The following is a 16,980-nucleotide window of genomic DNA, read 5'->3' on the forward strand; positions in this document are numbered from 1 at the left end:
AGCGCCATGGAGCAACCCGACCCAGCCTCGGATGCACGTGTGACGGAGGAATCTGACGTGGAATGGAACGGTGAGTTTCCACCGTTGGAGCAGCTCCAGAACTGTCAATCTCAAGTAGAAAAACAAGAACCCGCGTCTGGTGATTGCAAAGGAGAGGAACGCGTGCAGACAAAAGGTGGCTTTATCAAGTCAAATCCAGATGGGTTTGCAAAGACAAAGATAGCAGAAAAAGTAGGAGGGCGCCAGCCGGCCTCGGATGGCAACAGTCACAGTATTCCATGTTTTGCACAAGAGGAAAGGCCAGCACCTCTTTCGAATGAAGGATCTGGGCCGGCCCCGGGCGATGCGGTCGCCAGCCCCCCCGCACTACAAGCGGCCGCGACTTTGGACAAAGACGACTCCCCCAACGGCAACGAGGAGCCGTCGCCAGCGAGCCAAAACGGATGCGCCGAGAGCCCGTCGCCCCCGTCCATCCAGAGCGCTTCCAAAAACTCTCCCCTCGGCTCCACGTCCGGCCTCTCCGACGGCCCCTCCAGCCCCACTTCGGACAGCGTGGGCTCCTCGTTCGCGTCGCCACCCTCCGACTCCACGTCCAGTCCGTACGACACCGAGTGCAGCCGCAAGCTGATGTCGCAGATCCAGCGGTCGCTGTCGCACGAGTCTCTGTTGGACGAGCTGGAGTCGGAGCTGATGGCCTGTCAGCTTCCCCAAGTCGAAAGGGACGGCGGCGGGAAAGGAAGCCCCCCCGTCAACGGGGTCCCAATGGAGCGGGAGGACTGCGTGGTGGTCTTGGAGCATTGCGTGCAGCACAAGTACGCGCAACAGGAAAAGTCCATCCAGAGGTAAACTCTTCATACTTCCGAATAGTCACAAAATGAAGGATCCATCCCAGTTTTCTCCTCAATTTTCACTGCAAGGCGAAAAAAAAAAAAAAACAACACCACTCAAATGAGTCACCAAAGATTGCGCAAAATGTTCAGGTCATTGTTTTTCAGGTCATTATTTGTCACATTTGCAAACCATAAAATTGGTGATGTGTTGTGGAGGTTGCTGGAGGAAAACAAGAGGCATCAGGATCTCATCATGGGCATCTGTTCCGAGAAGGACAACATGAAGGAGGAGCTGAAAAAGAGAGCCGAGACGCAGAAGCGGCACATGAACACCATCACAAACGTTAGTGGCGTTCCATCTACAAACTGCAACAAAACAATGCGATTTTCTTTGAATCACAAAGTAGAGTGTTGAGGGGAGAATTTGCGCACTCTCCTCTGTGATCCACAAACCATGCGGTTCTGTTGACACCAATCTCATCCCCGATGCCAAAAAAAGTGGCGCAAGCAAGGCGGACCCGGGCCAGAATCCGATTTCCCCATCGATTCTCTCGGGTCGCAGGTCAGGCCCAACCGCGTGTGCGTTTGTGTTGTCAGCTGGAGGGCAGGGTGAAGGAGTTGCAGAGGGAGCTGCAGGGCGCCCGCGACAAACTCATTCAACAGGAACAGGCGGCCAAGGCGGCCCTGGCGCAAATGCAGAAGGAGACCACCTACCGCCTGGAGCAGGTAAAAAGGCAGCCCGCGTCGTCACTTTCCGAGCCCCCTCCCCCACTTGCCTTCACACCTGGCAAGTTTTAATTTCACTGCCCATTGAACAATAAGAGCTGGAGCAGCACCATTTTTATCACGTGTTGCACACTCTCCCTCCGCCGCAGGTGAACAGGAAGTGTGAGGAAGCGCGCCAAGAGAAGGAGACCATGGTGATGAAATACGTGCGCGGGGAGAAGGAGGCGCTGGACTTGAGGCGGGACAAGGAGACTTTGGAGAAGAAGCTTCGGGAGGCGGCAAAGGAAGTGGATCGCCAGGCCCTGCGAGGGAACCAGCTGGCTCAGGACAGAGGCCGCCTGCAGCAGCTGTGCGACGCCAAGGTCTCGGCTCTTTTCCCAAATTCTCACCCCAGAATTTCGCTTTGGCGCGCTTCGCTCCCGCCGTCGTCGCCTCGCCTGCCATTCGCTTTGTTCTTAGGAAGGCGACGTCAGCCGGCTGACTCGCGAGGTGGAAAAGTTGAAGGAGGAGAACAACTCTCATCTCATCAAGGTCAGATGGGCCCAGAACAAACTCAAGAGCGAGGCCGACGCCCACAAGGCAAGTAGCGTTTTTTTGGGACGCACGCGGACATGAAAGAGTTGCTTGGCGCCTGGCCTGGCTTGATGCGCAGATGGCGCACAAACGAAATGCTCGCCGAAGCCATCTATTGGCGTGGCAAAAGTCAATCCAATGAGAAGGAGTATTTGGCAGAGGCCGGCGCCCGATGAATGATTCGTTCATTGTCTGCGCGCAGGAGTCCAAAGACAAGTTGAGGGACATCACGTCCAAATTGACGCAAGCCAAAGAAGAGACGGAGCAGATCCGCAAGAACTGCCAGGACATGATCCGAACGTACCAGGTGCCACACCTTTTGCGTTCTCCTCATTTCATGAATTTAGGGGCCAAAAGCAATCTGTTCTCTGGTGATGGGGAGGGAGGGGGGGTGGACATCTCCGCTGAGCTCCCTCCTATTTTGAAAGATTGTTTATCGTTGGCTGGATCACAAAATCACTTTGCCGTAGTTTTGATACGCACCTTGCGGCGGTGCCAAAGAGTCGCAGCGGATGAACTCTTGACCTTTCCGTTTTGTCCGACAGGAATCGGAGGAGATCAAATCCAATGAGCTGGATGCCAAACTGAGGGAGACCAAAGGGGAACTGGCGAAACACAAGCAGGAGCAAACGGACCAATTAGAGGTGATGCCAGTTGGCCTGTTTTTTTTTTGGGGGGGGGGGGTTCTTTTCCTCCATCCTCCTCCTTTCCAAGCGGAAGGACACTTTAAAAATAAATGGCCTAGAAAGAACCAAGGCGAAGCGCAGCATCTGAACTGCGGGCCCAAAAGACAGCAGCCACTTCCCGCCGCCCCGCTCCTTTCCCCCAAAAGCCTCAAATGAAAGCGCACGAGTAGCCCAAGCGCGAAGCTGCCGTCGTTTGAGCTAGCCCCGGACATTTCGATTTCACCGCCAAAGACCTCCGTGATTTTCTTCCTCGTCTCGTTCTTTGTTACGCTCAAGAGACGCTCTTCAACGATACAAAATAAAAGCCCATTAGCCTGCAAAGAAGCGGGCGAGTCGTGAATTAACGCAGCAAATAGGAAATACATTTTCCTGCATCTCATTTGGCGGCAGGTTGTCGTGGATACGGCGGCCCGCTAATAGCTTCTGGGAAAAGTCGACTCTCACCGGTCCCGTTAATGGCTTTGTTTAAAAGATGAGACAAACCATCACCAGGCGCCGCTTTCACCTCGCTAATGAGCGCGCCGCGCCGCACAAACATTTTCGCAAGGAGGCGACGCGGCCGCCAAAGTAAATCTTTGGTACGGGCACAATGTCAACCTCAATTTGGATCCGGAATCGAAACATTGATAAAACCGTCATTTGTCTCACAATGGAGAAAACGGCGATACGATACCTCCAAACGTCGTCCCGTCTCTCCGAGGTTGAGAGCTTTGCGGCTCGTTGCAGGTGCATCGCGTGAAGGCCAAAGAGCTGGACGACCTGAAGAGGAGTTACAAGGAGAGCATGGATGAGCTGGACACGCTTCGCACCAAGGTTGGTGTCACGCCGCGCCACGCCCCGCCCCGCCCCGCCACGCCTCCCCCAACGCGCCTGTCGCGCTGTGCAGTTAAAGTGTCTGGAGGACGAGCGTCCGCGCTGGGAGGACGAGCTGAGCGAGTACCGGGAGATCATCAACAGGCAGAAGGCCGAGATCGGACGGCAGAGGGACGAGCTGAACCAGATGGCCGCGCTGCGGGAGCAGCAGCGACGGTGGCTCACTTTCTCGGCCCGGTCCGAGTCGCTCGCGGCTTCCCCGTGCGGATCGGCGGTGCCAATGCGGCGTGTATTGCAGGGACCGGGAGGAGCTGGCGTCTCGCCGCGACGAGGCCGACTCGTTGAACAACCAGATGGCTGACCTACAGCGGGACGTGCGGGGCAGCCGCGAGCGCGAGGCCGAGCTGCTGGGCTTCACCGAGAAGCTCAGCGGCAAGAATGCGCAGCTGCAGTCGGAGAGCAACGCCCTGCAGGCCCAGCTGGATCAGCTGGCCGCCCGCTTGGCCGAGCAGCGGGCCGAGCTGGAGGAGACCAAGGGCGCCCTGGACGACAAGGTGGGTGGGCGGCGCTCGCCTCCAGCCTCGGGGGCCCCGCTCGGCGCTACGGGGGCCCGCAAATCCGCCCTGATTTGCTCTCCGTCCCCCCGTCCCGCAGTCGCGGCGGCTCAAGCGGGAGGAGGCGCTGCGGCAGCAGGAGGTGCGGGGCCTGCAGGAGGAGCGCGCGGCGCTGCAAGGCCACCTGAGCCGGCTCCAGACGCGAGTGGACGAGCTGAGGGACGAGCTGGCCACTCAGAAGAGGAAACAGGCGGCCAACCTCAAGGACCTGACCAAGCAGCTCACGCAAGGTCAGGAAGCCATCTTGAATCAACGTGTCCTTTTTGGATCTGGGGAGGCACACATGCTCGGAAGGGGGGTTTGGGGTTTCTCTATTAGAATAAAACATGCACCCACCCCACACACACCTTTCTGTTCCGTCTCAGCCCGGAAGCGACTGGACCAGGTTGAGAACGGAGGCTGCGACCGTGACGGCGGCAGCATGGGCAGCCGATCGAGTTCCTCAGGTGCTTCGCCTGGTTTGTTGCCAATCTTTCGTCGACCGCCGTTCAATACGCGACGAGTCGCCCGCGGCGAAGCTCGAGCCCGCCGCTTAAATGAGCCGTTACCTCCCGCCAGGCTCCTTGAACGCGCGGCACGGGGGCGCGGGCGAGGAGCGCCCGCCGGAGGGCCACTCGGCGGCGGTCGGCGCCGACAGCTTCCCGGAAGTGGACAAGGCCGTGCTGGTGGAGCGCATCGTCCGTCTGCAGAAGGCGCTGGCCCGCAAGCAGGAGAAGATCGACTTTGTGGAGGATCACATCAAGCAGCTGGTGGACGAGATCCGCAAAAAGACCAAGTGAGTGGCCACCAGAAATGGATTTGTCCTGCCCTTGCTATTGTTACAATCAAATTCATCTTAGCGCTTTCTTTTTTTTTTTTTAAGATGCATGATCCTTGCGGAATAAGCGGCATTGTGTAAATAAATGCAACAAATAACGCGCATGGTTTTCTCAATCGCCTCCATTGACCTTGAAGGACGGCGTGTGCTTTGACGCATTCATGACGTATCCTCCCCCTCCCCAACACGCCAAGTCAGACAATTACAAATTCTCAGCCACGTTTCCCCTGTGTTCCAAAATTCATGACAGCTATTTATAGCTCGGGCGCAAACGGTGGCTCAAGAGTATGCTCGCACGTCCGTCAAACGCCGTCTGCTCTCCCTTGCGCGGCCCAGAATCATCCAGAGCTTCGTGCTGAGGGAAGAGTCGGGGGCGCTGTCGTCGGAGGCGTCCGACTTCAACAAGGCCCACCTGAGTCGACGGGGCGGCATCATGGCGTCGCTGTACACCTCCCACCCGGCCGACAGCGGGCTCACGCTGGACTTGTCGCTGGAGATCAACAGGAAGCTGCAGGCGGTGCTGGAGGACACCCTGTTGAAGAACATCACGCTCAAGGTACGCCGGCAGCGCACCGGCTCACGTTTTGCGACGATTTCAACAATGGCGCCCGCGGGCCAAACTCACCTCAGGGGCTGCGCGTTTCTCCAGGAGAGCCTTCAGACGTTGGGCGCGGAGATCGAGAAGCTGATCAAGCAGCAGCGAGAGCCTGACGACGCCGAGAGGAGGACGTGAGGAAAGCACCGAAGGACAATCGGCAGAGAACGGGACGCCGCGCGTCGGGCGCGCCGAGGACCGGCGCGGTTGTGCCGCCAGCACCCTTTCGGGAGACCGCCGCCTCTTTTTCTCCTCACCTTCCGACCTACTTGAATTGTTCTGTCAACTTTGCACCCGTTTCGGTACAACGGACCTTCCTCGCCATGAGCCATGTTGCCATCCCTCCGAGGACAGGCCGCCATTTTGAATGTAGACGCGCTCTTCGGTGGAGCCTCGCCACAAGGAAAATGGACCAAGTGTGCGTGCGTCGATTTTGTCTCCCTGTTCTTTGTTCAACAACGCCATCCACAGATGACATCTCGATGCCAAATGATTTTTGCTAAGTTGAAAAGCTGCTCGCCTGTCAAAACGTAGCACTCCTCCCTGTGTGGAGCGGCAGCCATTTTGTGACGCCGTGCTCGGCAACGCGCAAGCTCTTGAAAATGGAAGGACGTCCACATGAGGCCAGTTTGAATGTCTTTGATTTCTTTCTCCACCACTTTTGATTTTATTTCGATCGTTCTTGTCTCTTTTTTATTTATTTATTTTTTTTGGGGGGGTGACTTTTTTTCTTCCTCAAGATGTTTTGCAACATTTCTGTGAATTTAAATGGGGAAATAATCATCGGTAGCACCAACATTTTGCTTTTCCCACTCACTCGTCACAACAAATCGGTTTCAATCACCTAAAATTTTAATTTTGATTGAAATGATTCCGTTGAAGGCGAATGAAAATACCTTTTTTTAAAAAATAAAAATCTAAAGCAACATTTTTCATCAAAATGGAAGTTTGGTTTGTTTTTCGTGTGGAAGATTCAAACTGGGATTCAAATATCCACTTGTAGATTGAAAATTTGGACAATGCTAAATACCGGATGAGGTGTATATACTGTAGCCAGCCAGGAAGTAAAGGAGATGCGTGTTCACCTTGTGGAAGCTCACTTCTGTTGATTTTGCTCTTTTCGCCGGCAGCCAATGCCATCAAATGGAACGGGTCTGTGTGCCTCAGGTAGATTTAGATGCCTTTTGGTGGACGTGGCACATTTAGAGTCGTCGGCAAAGCTGGAGGTCACGCAGCACGGCGCCTGGTAGGATTCGAGCACGGCAAGAATTTCCTGCGGCACAAGGAGTCCACAACCACAGTCCACAACCACAGATGGGCGTTCACATGATCAACATTTGACCGAATGATTGCTTGACTGGTATTTTCCTCTGAAATCTTTGGAAAACCGAGCATGTGAAGGTGAATTGCAACACCGATGGCCTTTCATCTTACTTTTGGGCGGGGATCCTTTCTCCCCCTCTTCTTTCCTCCTCTCCAGCCGGCTGCAGGTTGATTCTGTGCAACCAGTTCAGGTCACCAAGAGGCTATTCTTAGCCCGCTGATAAAAACTCCCCCTCCCGGCTTTGCATGACCGCGCCTGCCAATTGCCAAAGCCGCCCGCCCTTCTCTTTGGGTAGGAGCCGCCTGTGGGAACAGATAACCAGCCTGATTAGTGTGCATGCATTTATTGTGCAGTCATCCCCCACCGTAACACGCTTCGTCTTTCCCGACTTGGCCGTTTCAAGGATTATTTTTTGCATCTTAATTGACTGAAGGGACTGTGGAACCACTGTCGGATATCTCGGCGCTTTATCGCTAGACAGCATGTCAACGAAACGTTCTCTACAGTATTTCGAAAAGCTGTCAGTTTGCAAGAAAACACATTTTGGGTTTGTTTTTTAAACGCTTGGTTGAAAAAAAGATTCTTTGGTCAAATTCAAGTCAATATACATATTAATGATAATATATAAGTAAGTCGAGGGGTTCGTAGGTTTTGGATGGATTGCTCTACGTTCGGAGTGGGCAAAAAGGTGAGGACGACTTGGTTTGAACGCAACTCTTTTTAGTTTCCAACGTCCGCCTCGCAACTCTCGAACGAAAACACCTTCTACCGGTAACGAAAACACTTCCTGCTTTTCTTCGCCAATCAGATGTAAGCAACATAAGAATATTTCACAAAGTATTAAACGGAATATAATTTAGGTAACTAACATAAAAGAATATAATGCTCAAATATAAAATGATAATTAACAATTTAACAAATGCTTACATTTATCGCGGGGTTCTTTTTGGAAGGTACCCCCTCCCCCCCCACCACCTCTCCCACCATAAACGAGGGATTACTGTACTGTATTTTCAAGAGGAGAAACGTCAACAGCAGTGTGGAAGAATATCAGTCCCACTGAATTCTTTTGCCATTTGTACGCCCGGCGCGCTTCCACTTTGGGTTCCTTTCAGGGGGAATTAGGCAGCCGTTCCCAAGCGGTGCGGCAGCATCAGCCACCGGCCGGGATTTAAGTTGAGAAACCCCAAAGAACCAAAAGAGACAATGAACAGAGGTTTCTTTTGTTTTAATTGCACAGGTCACTCAAAACAGCACAGTAAGCCACATTCGACATTTTCGGGTATTGAAAACGCAACCTCACAGGCAGAAATAAATTCATAGGAACAAATTTGGCTGCAATTGCACCGCGAGGCTGTGGGAGGGGGTGTCACGTTTGGACTCGGGAGTCAGAAACGGGACTCGGAGCGAGGCGGCTTCCCTGGCCGGCCAGGCTGCTCTCCATCCCGGCGGGCTCCAGCGAGGAGGCCGCCAGCAAGCCGGCCGAGTAGCGGCTCAGGTCGCAGGAGCTGACGCGCAGCGCGCGCTCCGCCCTCGGCCGCGGCCGGCAGCGCAGCAGCCTCCTGAAGGCCCTGCGGAAGTCCGGGCTTCGGCAGTAGATGACCGGGTTGAAGGCCGAGTTGGCGTAACCCAGCCAGTTGAGGGAGACGAACAAGTCCTCGTCCACCAGCTCGGGGCCGAAAACGCGCACCACGTTGACCACGAAGAAGGGCAGCCAGCAGAGGGTGAAGGTGCCCATGATGATGCCCAGCGTCTTGAGCGCCTTGTGCTCGCGCAACGCGGCCGAGCGCGGCGCCGGCGGCGGCGGCTTCCTCCCGCCGCGCGCCCCGCCGGCGTGGATGTGGAAGCGGCCCTCGCAGCGGTCGATCTTGCGTAGCTGCTGCTTGGCTTCCCGGTAGACGCGCGCGTACACGAAGGCCATGACCACCAGGGGCAGGTAGAAGGACACGACGGACGACGAGACGGCGTAGGCGCGGTTGGTGACGAAGTCGCAGCACGCCGGGTCCTCGTAGCACGCCGCGTGCGCGCTGTCCCGGGACCAGTGCGTGAGGATGGGCAGGAAGGAGACCAGTCCCGAGACCCCCCACACGGCGCACACCGCCGCCTTGGCCCGGCCTCGGGTCAGCAAGCTCTGGTAGCGAAACGGCGCCGTGATGGCCACGTAGCGGTCCACGGCGATGACGCACAGCGTCTCGATGCTGGCCGTGACGCACAGCACGTCCGCGGAGATCCACAGCTCGCAGAAGAACGAGCCGTAGTCCCAGGCGCCGCGCAGCTGCAGCGCGGCCCCGAAGGGCACCACCAGGACGCCCATGATCAGGTCGGCGCACGCCAGCGACACCACAAACACGTTGGTGCGGGTTTGGAGACGCTGCGTTCGGGCGATGGCCGCGATCACCAGCGCGTTGCCCAGCACGATGGCCAGCACGATCAGCGTCATCAGGAGGCTCATTCCCGCCACCCACTGCTCGGACGCCGACGGCCGGACGCCGCCGTCGTCATCGTCGGACTCCGTGGCGTTGCGGGGGTCCGCGGCCCCCATGACGGGCTCCCGTCGCGAGCCAACTCCATCTGGAGCTCCGCGGCTCGAGCTCCGGAGCGCGGCGGCGAGCCGGGACGTCGAGCGGCGGGGGCGCTTGCGTCACGAGCGCATTGGCCAATCGCGAGGCTCTCGTCGCATCCCGCACAACAGGGTTTCAAAAGAGTCGGGGGCGCGCAGAGGCTTTGGGCGTCCGATGGGGGGGGGGGGGGGTGGAAGATGGGCGGGGGGCATCCACAGAATGCTTCAAATTAGGGTGGTAAAATGGAGTTGGGCTTTTAGAGTAGGGGTTCACACCACGTCAAGGGTTTCAAACTGGGTTTCTTAAAAGGCTATTCCGCTTTCAAAGCGGGCTTTTTTTCTTCCAAGTAGGCTTGTAACCTAGTATTCGGCTTTCGAGTTGGGAAAACTGCCAACATTTGTCTCACGCCGTCGACACCCCTTGATCAAGTGTAAGCTTATGTTAAATTAAGAATTATTCTCATTTTATATTTGAGCATTATATTATTTTATGTTACAGTCATCTAAATTCTATTCCGTTTAATAATTGTTGAAACAGTCTTATGTTGCTTGCATCTGATTGGCTAAAGAGAAGCAGGAAGTGTTTTCGTGACCGACGGGGTCTGTGTTTTCGTTCATCCGTTTTTTCCTTTCTCCTTTTTAATAAACTGCACGAAATGATTCCATCTCTCCGTCTGTCGTTCGTAAAGAAGCGAAAAACAACGAACCGCTCAACCTACACAAGTTTCATCTTACCTCCAAGCGCGTTTTCAAGTTGGACGGGATGAGTTGAGAAGGAGGCTTCAGGTGCGACCGGCGACGCGTGAAGAAAGTCGGCTGGCCGTTGAGGCGACGAGCCTCCTCGCTGCTGCTCTCGCTCGACTTGCTTGGGGCGGCTGCCTGGAGCCGGCACGGGTGGTCGCCGATGGCTTGATTTGCCACACGTGCAGCTCCAAATGTTGCCCGTGCGTTTGCGACAACGTGCCGTGTTCATACTTGTCGTCGTTCCCGGCGCCATGTGTTTCCAAAGCAGATCTTTGCGTAAAAACTGCAGTAGTACAAGTAGAGCGTAGGCTGGAAAATAACTAGTCCACTAAAGTAAAGCTACCCTACACTTCTACTTCAGGTAAGGAAGTATTTTGACTTACTCCCACGTTCCCCCCCAAAAAACACATGCATGGCAGGCTGATTGGACGCTGTAAATTGTCCCGAGGTGTGGGCGTGGATGGTTGTTTTTTTTTTTTGTTGCTGATGCGCAGATGCACATACGTGGGAGAAAAAGGAAGGGCACATTTGGGACGCTTGCATTGAAAGGAGTCGACGAGACGATATGGTCTTGAAAGGTCACATAACTCACAAAAAAAAAAGAGATTTGAATGAATTTTAACAGGCCATATTTCTCTTCATTTCAACCCTTTGAGAGACCACCAGCGTGTCCCCGCATGCGTGCTGTTGTTGTTTTGTCAGACGGAGTTCTCGCATCCCAAAATCCCCCCGGGAGGCCGAGGCACCATCGTTCCGGACTGCCTGCGCGCTTACGTCACACAAAAGATAAACGATTCGCTCGGAGGGCGTGTTGTCCCCCCTTGAGACCATGCGATTAGGGCAAATTGAAGAACACCAAATACCTACTTGCACAGTGGCTGGTCAACATTTGGGGTTGGGGGCTTAAACGCAAGGAGTCACGCTATTACCGACCTCACGTGATATAATATTCCTGCTGAATTGGCCAGCTTTGTTCCAAACAAGAAACAAATTGACAAGAGCTTCTTGGATAAAAAAAAACACTTTATTCTTTCTGTTACGTCTTTAAAGTGCAGTCTTGAGATGTTGAGACTTCTTGACAAAGGAGCGACTGACACAAGAAACCAAAACACCCCCCCCCCTAAAAAAAAACTCTAGTTTTGAGCAAGAGAAAACATTATTACATTTACGAAGATTATTGCCAGCTGTTTTTCAAGGCACTTTAGGGCCACGGTTGCGTAAAGACGCTAATACACAAAAGAAGCGCCAGTCTATTTCTTGGACGCCCACCCGGGTGGCAGAGACGTCCTGTTTCCTGTTCCACTTTGGACATCATGTCGCTCCTCATTCCACTTGATGCTTGCATACATATTTCAAGTTGCAGCTCTCGTTCAAGGAGAGTTTGCGCTTTGATTTGCAACAATAAACGTCCATTACGGCCGTGATGTAACGGAGTGCTTTTAGAGCGCTCGCCGAGGCTTGTGAAAATCAGGTGATGAGGCATCCCCACTTTTACCAAATGGACCAACGCCGTCAGAAAGCACTTTCGACTCATTCATCAGCCGGCCGACACGAACGCTATTTTGGTGAGTTAGTTCTTTCCCGCTTGTATATTTCATTGATGGCTTTCCAAATTCTTTCTTTTGTTCTTCTTTAAAGGGAATGCGTCAGCGTGACGGTGACCTCGCCTGTTCCGGGAATGTCACTGATCTGAAGAGGCTGGTAGAAGGCCGCCGCTCTCATGGTGCAGGCCCCCCCCTCCGCCGTACAGAAGTACAGCCAGACGCTCAGCGTGAGGCCCGCGCGCGCTCGCTTGGGAGCCTCCGGAAGCTCGGTGGCCACGCGTAGCGGCTTGGACAGATCGGCGATGGCGCCGGTGAGCGCCTGAGCGCCGAGGAGCCACTCGTCATCTAAGGGGAGCCGAGAAAGAAGGAAACATTCGATGCGTCATGTGGAGTCGGAACGAAAGGGGCAACGCGGGTCTCACCTTCGGCGGAGAGGACCCAGCAGCTCGGCGCCTGCTCGGTGAGTTTGGCGCCTTCGGGAAGCGACAGTGCCAGCGACATGACCACCGTCTGTCCGACGCACACCGACAGCGGCGGCATGTCTATCCTGACGGCTCCTCGGGGCATCTTGGGGGCGGCGGCGGGAGGCCGGGCTTTGGCGGGGGCCGTGTCCGGGCAGTCGGAGGAAATCACCAGCTGGGGGAGGAGGAGGGCGTAAAAGGCGGAGGTGGGCGAGCGCAGGTGACGCCGGCTGGACCGCGGCCAAAGCGTCTTACCGGCGAGACGGTCTCGGAGCGCAGGTCCAGCACTTTGACTCGGTGGTTGTTGGTGTCGGCGACGTAGAGGAGCTGCCCGCCGGCGCCCACGCAGATTCCGCCGGGCTCGTTGAAGCGACAGCTGACAAAATCGGGGCCCGCGGCGTCGCCCGCTTCTCCCGTGCCGGCCAAAGTACTGCAGCGCTTGCTCCGGGGGTCCACCACTTTAATCTTGAATCCAAAAGCGACACGGATCAAACGTTGCCCTTGGAAGGCAGAGGCGAACGTCGCACCTTGTGATTGTAGGAGTCGGCCACGTAGAGCAAGTTGCGCTGCGGCGACCAGGCCACGCCCAGCGGGTGCTGCAGTTTGGCCTCCAAGCCCGTCCCGTCCACGTCCCCGAAAGCAAAGAGGTTCTGGCGCAAGTGAGGCAAAAGCGGGTCAGGACAAATGGCGGTTCGGAAAGGGCTTCCTTCCACCCACCCACCGTGGGGTCCCTCCCGCCGCCGACCAGCGGCTTGACGGCGCCGTCCCGGAGCGCCAGCGTGCGCACGGTGCTGCTTTCGCTGTCGGCCACGAAAAGGCAGCCCCACGGCTCCTCGGGGGCGGCGGCCAAGCCCGAGGGCTGGGCGAAGCCGGCCTTGTGCGGGTAGGCGTTGTTGCGGTTCTCCTCGCTGCCGCTGCCGGCCCACCGCACGCACGTCCCCGCCTTGGACTCGCTGTCGACGTGAGAATGGCGTGATGTAGTGCCCACTCGGCGGGAAAGCCAACCCCCCCCCCTCCCCCGTTTCACCTTCCTCTGGGCAGTTTCCCGTCAGCAAGAAACAAAGCCCAAATCTGGTGGGTCCCCGCCATGGCCACCCACAGCACGTTGTCCTCCGCGCCACCTACACACAACCGGGACAAATAATGTATAAATAATGTAAAATTGCAAAAAAAAAAGTATCCTTACTTTCCAATGAAATGGATATACACACACACACACACACACACACACACACAAGGCTTACGAGAGTCCCTTCGGATGACCGTAGCGGCTCGAGGCAATCACGAGACTCACCGGCCGAGCCGAGCGCGACGTCCCAGGGCGAGCTGATCGGCTGCTGATCTCCCGCGCCGCCGCCGACTTTGTCGGCGCCTTGGACGCCCGAGCCGGCCAGCGTGCTCACACGCCCCTCCGACAGGTCGATCTGCGTTGACGGACGGGTGCACTTCAGCGGGAGGCACAAAAAGGAAAAGAAAAGCCGGCGTTCGACCTTCCGGATGAGGTGGTTGTCCGTGTCGGCCACGTAGACCGCGTCGCCCTTCATGGCCACGCCCTGAGGGGAGTTGAAGGAGGCTTCGGACAAGGCGCCATCTCGTCTTCCGCTTTCAGGCCCTGGACACAAAAACAAAACAAAAGACTGAATTAACCCCTCATTTCATCAAACATTTGACTCAGGTTACGTTCTTGCATTCCTTTGAAGAAGTCCATTAACTGCTTATTTCATGAGAAGAGGGAAAAACTCCTCCAGCATGTGTTTGGAGAGCAAACAGCAGCCACCGAATGAGTTCAGCCGACAGAAATAAAAGTCCCACTGGGCATTTTTGTCCCCGCCGCGGAGGTCAGGCCGCTTTCCAGCGTGCGCGTGGGCCCGCCCGGGCGCTGCCAATTTGTGCGCCGGCCTGGGAACGGCGGCGGCGGCGGCCGTGTGGCTCCTGCGAGACTTTTTGAAGCATGGGAATGATCTAAAAATATCCCCAAAGTGCTGCGGGGGTTGGTTTTTTTTATTTTTTAATTTCCTCTGAGGTTGCGATCATGGTTTAGGGCGTTGAATGGTCGCACTTTGCGGAAGGCGAAGCAAAACCGCATCAAGCACCTTGATCTGGATGAATGTTGCGTAATGTAGATTTCACGCCTGCCCTTTTTAAAGAAGAACACGAACGACGCTCGCATTGTATTTCTGTTGTCGCTCATTGAAGGAAAGAGGGCGCGTTACCTCCGACGACGCGCAAGAGCCGACCGGTGGAGGACACCACCAGGACGCGGTGATGTCCCGTGTCGGCGATGGCCAGCCTGTCGCCGGCGCGGTCGGCGCAGACCTTCCCGGGGAACGACAGGACACTGGGGGGCAGGGAGTCCCGGTAGAGCTTGACGCCCACCGGGTGGGCCCGCAGCAGCCGCTTGTCGCCGTAGTAACGCAGGCAGACGTCGGCGAAGAGCGTCAACCTGTGGCGGTGGCCCTCGCCCACCAGCGCCAAGAGCAGGTTGCCGCGCGGGCCCACCAGCGCCAGCGTGGGCCAGCACGAGACCTCCAGACGGTTCCACAGGAGCGCCTCGCCGTCGTTCACCACCGGGTGGCGCAGGTCGTAGCGCAGCACGGCGCTGCGGACGTTGTCCAGGACCTCGGGGGTTGGAAGGAGAACGATGACGTTGCCATTCGGAGCCCCGACGCGCGCCCAAAGTCGGCAGCGGCGAGAGTGGCGTCCAAATCCGTGTCCATCGTGAGTGGTGCCTTACCTTTTCATTGGGGAATTTGGCTGAATGCACGCCAACAATCACCAATCCATCTGAGACGACGTAAAAAAAAAAAAAGATACAATGTGTTAAAAAAAAAGTTTTTGTAAATGCATGAAAGGGTTGGAGTATCTTTATTTTAGTTTGCAAAAGAACCCCAACCAACGCTTTGGATCTCTGCCTGCCATTTATTTGGTTTTGAATGACAACAAATTGCGTACTCCTGCCCAACAAAAAGTTGTTGGCGTGTTCGCAATGCTTCCACAGAAGTTAACGTGACAACTTCGGTCGCAGTCAAAGGAAGTTACAAATGCCTCGCGACAATTTCCCTGAAATTAGCCGATTGCTCCCAATGTTACGCAACTTAATTGCTGGCGAAAACAACACGTTTCGGATCCTCGCACCAGCCGATCGCAACGTAATGACTTTGTTGACGAATGGTGCCATTTTGCGGTCGACCTTCCCTCGCTTCATCCGTAATGGACAAGGCGAGTGGGGGCCGCTTACTGTGGGAGTGGCTGAACTGGGCGGCTCCCACACCTCACCGAGCGCAGCGGCAGACAGAATGTACCCGAAGCCGTGCCAAAGATAAGGCCGGCGCGATAATGTGTGGCGAGTACATGCTGCCCGCCTGCCCGCCTGCGTGCGTGCATACGTACGTGCGTAGCAGCCCATGTCCGGTAGGGCCGGCAGCCGAGTTTCAATCCCAGACATATTTTTAGGTACTCATCCACCCGCTGCACAGATGACAACGGACGTGACGGTAACACGGTGTCACATTGGGTTAAGTCAAGTTGATTGAATAACACTCTGTGACGTAACGACCCTGATGTTGAGCGCAATACTCTGGACTGTACCACATCTTCCCAAATAGGGTCATCCGTGCATACAAATGAAAAAAAAAGAAACGTCTCACTTTGAAGAAATACACCCCGACCCTTTTTTGGGGGGTACTAGGTGTTTGCAATGAGATTGGTACCTTGGACTGAGTGCTTCTGCTCAAGATGGTGAAGGTCCGGCAGGATGTGCATGCAGTTGATGCAGCAATAGGTAAAGAAGTCAAGCAGCACCACTTTTCCTGCCAGCTCCCGTTCGAAAGACAGCGGGCCCTCCGTGTTCAGCCATTCCAAACCTGCGGCCAATCCACAAAGGAGAAAATCATCACGCAGCTAGCGATTCCGGCACGACTGTATTCCTGTGAAACGGTCGATACTAAACCACCACCCGCTGGCGTGTTGAGGGAACGCAGCTTGATCGAAATGGTTTGCTTGGGCATGTTCAGTTAGAATGCATTCACTCGGACCTCCTCGGAAGACGAAAAACGACTTGGCACGGGAATCCCGACAGTGAGGCGACGAACGCGTCCAGTCTCGTTCGCAAATGGAGCTCTGCGAGCTAAGCCCAAACAACGGCGCGGGTGCCGGCGGCCAAGGCTTACCGGTCTCAAAGTCGGGCATCTTGAGGTCTTGCCTCTCGTCCATGTCTTTGAGATAGTCATAGACGAGAGCTTCCATCGACTCTTGCGTCGCGGCGTCATTTAAGGCGCAGTCGAGCACACTTTGAAGAGGAAACAGAGTTGACAAGCTGCACCCGGAAGCCATGTTCTCGAAACTTCAGCGAGCCCTGTCAGGCAAACGTCAACATGTAGAGCCGTACCGCTGCTTTCGACAAAATACGACTGAAATAAATGGAACTTTTCGCGCGATTAAATGAGTCTCTTTTCACATCAAAGCAAAAACAACGTTCTACTCTCCTGTTTGGATTTACAATCATGCAGTTGGTGGCAAAAGCACAGGTGTGAACGCGTTTCAAGAAGTGCATTTACTTAGGCGGAAAGTGGTGGCCGCATCGTGTCGATATACTCGGCGGCTTTCGACAAATGTATGATAAGTGTAAGTTAACATTTAAAAAATTCATATGATTTTTAAAAATAATGTTGTAATAGTATATTAAAGTACAACA

The 16,980-nt window shown here is 55.2% G+C and overlaps 3 protein-coding genes and 2 long non-coding RNA genes across 7 annotated transcripts; 2 read left to right on the top strand and 3 right to left on the bottom strand.

Annotated features, from left to right (window-relative positions):
* Positions 1-6: 6 nt before the first annotated feature.
* On the top strand, positions 7-6,426 carry ccdc186 (coiled-coil domain-containing protein 186). Of its 2 annotated transcripts, none has more exons than XM_052069354.1 (15): positions 7-842; positions 1,047-1,173; positions 1,428-1,556; positions 1,706-1,918; positions 2,016-2,135; positions 2,332-2,436; positions 2,675-2,773; positions 3,542-3,628; positions 3,702-3,844; positions 3,927-4,182; positions 4,283-4,472; positions 4,608-4,700; positions 4,801-5,017; positions 5,396-5,615; positions 5,709-6,426. In XM_052069354.1, the coding sequence occupies exons 1-15, from the start codon at positions 7-9 to the stop codon at positions 5,790-5,792; spliced, it is 2,919 nt and encodes a 972-aa protein (XP_051925314.1). In that variant the 3' UTR covers positions 5,793-6,426. The 2 variants fall into 2 exon arrangements, with proteins under 2 accessions (XP_051925314.1, XP_051925315.1); XM_052069355.1 differs by having other exon boundaries at positions 4,608-4,688.
* A 135-nt stretch (positions 6,427-6,561) lies between these two features.
* LOC127603351 (uncharacterized) lies at positions 6,562-10,436 on the bottom strand. Its single transcript, XR_007963038.1, has 3 exons — positions 10,274-10,436; positions 7,089-7,280; positions 6,562-6,927 (listed from the first exon to the last, which is right to left on the bottom strand). It is a non-coding gene; the product is annotated as an uncharacterized LOC127603351 (long non-coding RNA).
* Positions 8,191-9,688, bottom strand: adrb1 (adrenoceptor beta 1). Its single transcript, XM_052069459.1, has one exon. It carries the CDS (start codon positions 9,518-9,520, stop codon positions 8,348-8,350), a length of 1,173 nt encoding a protein of 390 aa, XP_051925419.1. The 5' UTR covers positions 9,521-9,688; the 3' UTR covers positions 8,191-8,347.
* Positions 10,437-10,645: 209 nt separating the features above from the next.
* LOC127603354 (uncharacterized) lies at positions 10,646-11,444 on the top strand. The gene is made up of 2 exons (XR_007963041.1): positions 10,646-10,860; positions 10,985-11,444. It is a non-coding gene; the product is annotated as an uncharacterized LOC127603354 (long non-coding RNA).
* Positions 11,445-11,899: 455 nt separating this feature from the next.
* nhlrc2 (NHL repeat containing 2) lies at positions 11,900-16,847 on the bottom strand. Of its 2 annotated transcripts, none has more exons than XM_052069385.1 (12): positions 16,457-16,847; positions 15,998-16,150; positions 15,022-15,071; positions 14,501-14,906; positions 13,778-13,899; positions 13,474-13,711; positions 13,315-13,408; positions 13,009-13,240; positions 12,815-12,937; positions 12,543-12,752; positions 12,249-12,462; positions 11,900-12,171 (listed from the first exon to the last, which is right to left on the bottom strand). In XM_052069385.1, exons 1-12 carry the CDS (start codon positions 16,617-16,619, stop codon positions 11,915-11,917), a joined length of 2,262 nt encoding a protein of 753 aa, XP_051925345.1. In that variant the 5' UTR covers positions 16,620-16,847; the 3' UTR covers positions 11,900-11,914. The 2 variants fall into 2 exon arrangements, with proteins under 2 accessions (XP_051925345.1, XP_051925346.1); XM_052069386.1 differs by having other exon boundaries at positions 13,582-13,711; positions 16,457-16,846.
* Positions 16,848-16,980: the final 133 nt, after the last annotated feature.

This window comes from Hippocampus zosterae, chromosome 7 (assembly GCF_025434085.1).
Source record: "Hippocampus zosterae strain Florida chromosome 7, ASM2543408v3, whole genome shotgun sequence".
Classification (NCBI taxonomy): domain Eukaryota; kingdom Metazoa; phylum Chordata; class Actinopteri; order Syngnathiformes; family Syngnathidae; genus Hippocampus; species Hippocampus zosterae.